Source organism: Musca vetustissima, unplaced genomic scaffold (genome assembly GCF_032173495.1).
Source record: "Musca vetustissima isolate MV318-11 ecotype Yass unplaced genomic scaffold, APGP_CSIRO_Mvet_v1 utg18653, whole genome shotgun sequence".
NCBI lineage: Eukaryota > Metazoa > Arthropoda > Insecta > Diptera > Muscidae > Musca > Musca vetustissima.
In genome coordinates, this window is record NW_026880395.1 from 1 (window position 1) to 5,830 (window position 5,830).

At 34.5% G+C, this 5,830-nt stretch overlaps 1 protein-coding gene across 1 annotated transcript; it reads right to left on the reverse strand.

The window, feature by feature from the left end:
• Window positions 1–1,473: 1,473 nt before the first annotated feature.
• LOC133325975 (alcohol dehydrogenase-related 31 kDa protein-like) lies at window positions 1,474–3,329 on the reverse strand. Its single transcript, XM_061534663.1, has 3 exons — window positions 3,237–3,329; window positions 2,767–3,174; window positions 1,474–1,781 (listed from the first exon to the last, which is right to left on the reverse strand). The coding sequence occupies exons 1-3, from the start codon at window positions 3,327–3,329 to the stop codon at window positions 1,485–1,487; spliced, it is 798 nt and encodes a 265-aa protein (XP_061390647.1). The 3' UTR covers window positions 1,474–1,484.
• Between the last annotated feature and the right edge of the window lie 2,501 nt (window positions 3,330–5,830).

Below are 5,830 nucleotides of genomic sequence, written 5' to 3' on the forward strand. Positions count from 1 at the left end.
CCACGCTTGAAAAAATATTCTAAAAAATCCACACATAGGTCTTGAAAAAATATTCTTTAAAAAATCCACGCCTTATATATAGGTCTTGAAAAAATATTCTTTAAAAAATCCACGCCTTATATATAGGCCTCGAAAAAATATTCTTTAAGAAATCCACGCCTTATATATAGGCCTTGAAAAAATATTCTTAAAAAAATCCACGCCTTATATAGGCCTTGAAAAAATATTCCTTAAAAAATCCACGCCTTATATATAGGCATTGAAAAAATATTCTTTAAAAAATCCACGCCCTATATAGGCCTTGAAAAATGCCTTTAACAAATCCACGCCTTATATAGGCTTTGAAAAAATATTCTTTAAGAAATCCACGCCTTATATAGGCCTTGAAAAAATATTCCTTAAAAAATCCACGCCTTATATAGGCCTTGAAAAAATATTCTTTAAAAAATCCACGCCTTATATATAGGCATTGAAAAAATATTCTTTAAAAAATCCACGCCCTATATAGGCCTTGAAAAATGCCTTTAACAAATCCACGCCTTATATAGGCCTTGAAAAAATATTCCTTAAAAAATCCACGCCTTATATAGGCCTTGAAAAAATATTACTTAAAAAAATCCACGCCTTACATAGGTCTTAAAAAATATTCTTTAAAAAATCCACGCCTTTCAAAAAATATCTTCGCCTATGCTTCTGCTAATTTTTTAGCTTTGACATCCATTTGGCATTATTCCCAGGAAAAAGTGTGTCCCCCATCCGAATTTTTGTTTGTTTATTTGTGTGCTCTTCTAGCGCCTGGCATGTTTATAGCCATAGAATGGCTTAATTGCATTTCCTAATATACGAAATGCGGCTGGCGTGATGTTGGTGATGATGATGGCAGCCACACTTGCATTTACGCTTGGCCAATGAGGGAGCTCCCCCGAAAAATTAGTGAAAATACCTAGAAAGCCGAAAAGAAAACCAAACAAACCATAACTAATGGCATCTTCTACTCGTGTATGGCCTCAGAAGAACCGCAACAATTTTCGGAAAAAAAATAAGAAAAAAAAGAAGCCGAAACTATTTTTTCTTGAATGTATGCCAAAAGTTTATTTTTAAGTGATTTCGCTTACAGCACACAATATGCGGTGCGCTGGGGTTCGCTTGGCGCTCTTTTCGGCTTTTCCAGAGGTGAGGAGGGTGGGAAGTTTGTAATATTTTTAGCAAATGTGAAAATGCAGAGGGAAACAACCAAGAAAAGAAAACCGAGACATATGCTTGACATAATAATAAAAACAACAACGACGACGAGCAACCACGGCGACATCATGAAAATAAAAACGCATTGAGGTTTTCCAAGTTTATTGACCTTAACATAAGACACACAGAGAGCATCAGCATCATCACTCATTCATTGGCAACACATTTTCCATCAACCATTTCCGTATTCCCTTTTGAGCAGCAGCCACAACAGCAGCGTTCATACCTCGCTCTTGTCCCGCTTAACGCTCCATATACTCAACAAGTTCCGCGGACATTTTCCAATAGAGCTGCGGCTTAACAATATCCAAACGTTCATTATCGGCCAGCCATATTTGTCCATTTGAACCCATTTCGATGGCCCGCACTATATTGCGTGCACACACTGCGGTTTCTTGACACGGTGCCCCTTTTAATTTATCCACATACTCTTGACCATATTCCAAAAATGCTTTCATCGTATGCCGGACAAATGTCTTGGTAGGACCACAACAAATGGCCATAACAGCCACACCGGTTTTCTCATAATAGATGGGATGCTGGAAGAGAACAGAAGAAAAAAAAAAAAAACAACAACATCAGAATGGAAGTTAGAAAGGTACATAGATGGATGGATAGATAGCCGGAGAAGAAGATATATAGCGTAAATGTGGTGTGGTGGTTAGATGAGTTGGACGATGCATTGGAACTGCCATATAAGATTAGAAATTATGTTTGATAGTAATCTGACAATAAGACACACATGCACACATACACACACATCGAGAAATACAAATAAAGTATTTGCAAGAAGTTTTGTATGGAATTGTTGTCATCTTCCTTCTGCTTTATATGGTAATGAAAAATGGAGGATGTGTGAAATCAATAGCGCAGATAAAGAAAAAGGCGGACACAAGAATCAATTGGAAGAGCATACAGAAGAATATTTTTTAAAAGGCCTAGAAGAGGGTTTTTTAAATATTTTTTGAAGATTGCCCATAAACGTGGGTTTTAATAATAATAATATTTGGGTCTGTAATAGACGTGCATTTAATAAATATTTTTCAGGACTACTATAGGCGTGAATTTTTTAAAAATATTTTTTTCAAGGCCTATATAAGGCGTGGATTTTTTAAAAATATTTTTTCAAGGCCTATATAAGGCGTGGATTTTTTAAAGAATATTTTTTCGAGGCCTTGAACAGGCGTGGGTTTTTCAAAGAACAAATTTTCAAGGCCTTAAAGAGGCGTGGGTATTTCAAAGAACAAATTTTCAAGGCCTATATAAGGCTTGGATTTTTTAAAGAATATTTTTTCAAGGCCTATATAAGGCGTGGATTTTTTAAAGAATATTTTTTCAAGGCCTATATAAGGCGTGGATTTTTTAAATAATATTCTTTCAAGGCCTATATAAGGCGTGGATTTTTTAAAGAATATTTTTTCAGGGCCTATATAAGGCATAGATTTTTGGACTATATAAGCCATAGATTTTTTAAAGAATATATTTTTAATTTCTTGAAGTTTTTATTTTTTGTCTCTCACTCACCGCCAAACTCCTTGTAAAACCAATTACGCCAAATTTCGCTGCACTATAGACACAAAAGACGGGCGATGGATCCAAACCCGTAACCGAGCTAACATTAACAATCATACCACCACGCCCCGCCTCTTTATTTGTATCCATATAGGCCATGGCACAACTGATAATATTTATGGGTGCTGTCAAATTGATATTTATCGTAGCTTCGATATCCTGTTCCTTACACAACGTCGAACCATTTACCAAGATATCAATATAATCCATTTGCATCATAACATCTTCAAAGTAGCGTTGCATTTCTTCCCTCGACATTGTGAAATCAAATTTCCAAAAGAAAATTTGAGTTTTAGGGTTCAAAGCCTGCAACTGGGCAATGGCTTGGGGATTTTCAACGCTGTGGAGCATTGCTAATTTCTGAAATAAATGTTTGGGAATTATTTTTGTTTCGGATTTTTGTGGAATATTTTTGTCAATACCGCAATTTTCTTGGTCACCAAAACTTTGCATGTCTCATAAGCAATACCACCACAATCGGCCACATAGACAACATGTTTACCCTCCAAATCCATTCTTTTCGTTTTTTAGCCTTTTTTCAATTTTTATATATTTTCCCCTGATCGGACCAGCTCTTGTGCTTCAATTTTTCAAACTAATTCCCCTCGAAATTTTTTGGGAAAATATTTTTCGATGACCATTTGAATATTTATTGGCTTATCTTCTGCTTCATTGCTAGATAAGCGGATTATTATATATCATTGTTCGATTTTTCGGGTTCTTCTTCTTCTTTCTAGATAATATGCACTTTTTTAATATATTTTATTAATCACTTATTTACTTTCAATTGTTTTCGTAATAAATCACGTGCATAAGCGCTGACTTTGAATTTCTTGATGATTAAATTAAAAACCCGATAATTTGTGGGCGATAAGAAAGAGCCGTAACTTCTGGATAAAAATTTGATATAAACAAAAACTTCTGGATTTAGTTGATTTTATTGTGAATGATAAGAGTCCCTTGAATGTAGGATATGATTCCATTATTACTAACAAATTATTTTTTGTTGAAAACAAATTCTAAGTATATTTTGAGCAAAATGGCGCCCAACAGAAAAATACTTCACTTTAATAAAGAACAATTTCTAATCGAATATATTTAATATCAATCATATCGAGAACAGTTTAAAATCCCCAAAAGTAGAATTTTTCAATTTCACAAATACTTTTTGCACATGTGGCGCCCAACAGAAAATGACAGCCTTATTCAGGCAATTTTTAAAGTAAAATTTAATATGATGTTTTTGCAACGTTCAATTTAAAAAAAAAATTATTTTTGTCTTCTCCACCATAGTATGGAGAGTATATTCATTTTGTTTTTCCTTTTGTAACTCATCGAAATAATCTTTTTCGACCATATATTCTTGATCAGCGTAAAATTTTATGACGATTTAGCCATATCTGTCTGTCTGTTGTAATCACTCTAGCCTCTAAATGAATAAAGATAGATCGCCAAAATGTTGCATAGAGGTGCCTTTTGTCTGCATGCAGGTGAAGTTCGAAGATGAACTATATAGGTACATAGCTTCCATATAAGTGTATCCCCCAATTTTCGGTATTTTGGGGTTCTTAAGAGCGTTTCTCAGGCGATATCGCTTAAACTTGGTACATTGGGTTGTTATTGGGTACCAAATTTCCCCACCGTTATATGGTTGCTCCCATATAACGGCACCCCCCAATGTTCAGTAGTTTATATTTATTTATAAATTTAGGTCCAATTTTTCGGGTAGCCCCCATATGATGGTACCCAACATTTTTGGTATTTTGGAGTTCGTGGACACGTTTTTACCCGAATTCGCTGAAATTTAATATTTTACAGTGGTATATGGTAACAAATCTCCCTCCCAAAAATGATTAATATTTGCCCATCTTTAGGGGTTGTTCCCATATTAAATTAGTCCCCTCTTTTTATATTAAAATGTTTATCTGATTTGTTCCTCGTTTTGGGTTCATCCCCATATAGGCGAATTCCAGACGCAAAGTTTGGACACATTTTAGCCCATATGTCTGGCGATGATGATATTCGGTATTCGAAGGTATGGAATTCGAAGAGGATTTAACCATTTGTTATAATCATTCTACTTTCGAAGGATATCGAGATAAAAATATAAAACGTATGATGACTAAATTTGAAAAAGTGGCGCTCAACATAAAAAGTTCCATATGTTAACAATTAACATTTTTATACGCTTCAGCACACTGTGGTACAGGGTATTATGTCTTTGTGCATATGTTTCGTGAAAATCGCATCAGATATAGATATAGCTCCCATATATATTTTCGTCCGATTTTATGTAAATGGTACACCAAAGTCCCCATATATCTTTCGATTTTGGTATAGCGTACTGATGATGTATGCAAATGATGTGTGCAAAGTTTCGTTAAAATCTGTTCAGCTTTACATACACCTTTTACATATTTTCGTCCCATTTTAAGTAAATGGTGCTCTAAAGATCAATAGCTAGACCTATTGACATAACATACTGAAGTTAATATAAATTAATCTCAGGCAAGTATCCTTGCAATCGGTTCAGATATAGATATAGCATAGCATCCATGTTCGCTTAATTCCATGCCAATGTTCCTTAGAAAAGGAGACGTCTTTTAAGAAACCTATGTAGAATATACCTAAAGTAGTGAAGGGTATGATATAGTCGGCCCAGCCCGATTTTACTACTTTCCTTACTGGTTTTAAATGTAAATGTTATATATTGTAGACCACAGTTCAATATCCCAAAATTATAACATTGAACTATTTTTAAATATTAATATAATAGTGCCCAAACAAAACATCATATTTAAACAATTCAGTTGGAGGTGACCCTTCAAACACAATTAAAATAAAATCTTGTCTTTTATATGGAGGCCAGGGAAAATTTAGATTGGGAGACATAGTGAATTTGACGCGTGAACGTTGGCTTTCAAAATACCTGAAATCAATGGGAACTTTTTCATAATAAATTTATGCAAGGAGAACCCCAAATAGCAAACATATACCACCCCCCCCCCCTCTTTGT

Excerpts from the sequence above, each read along its gene's own strand:
- LOC133325975 (XM_061534663.1), bottom strand. The coding sequence starts at position 3,329 with ATGGATTTGGAGGGTAAACATGTTGTCTATGTGGCCGATTGTGGTGGT. Across the intron at positions 3,175-3,236 it reads TGGTGACCAAGAAAATTGCG|AAATTAGCAATGCTCCACAG; the intron begins GTATTGACAAAA and ends CATTTATTTCAG. Across the intron at positions 1,782-2,766 it reads GTTTTACAAGGAGTTTGGCG|CATCCCATCTATTATGAGAA; the intron begins GTGAGTGAGAGA and ends GTTCTCTTCCAG.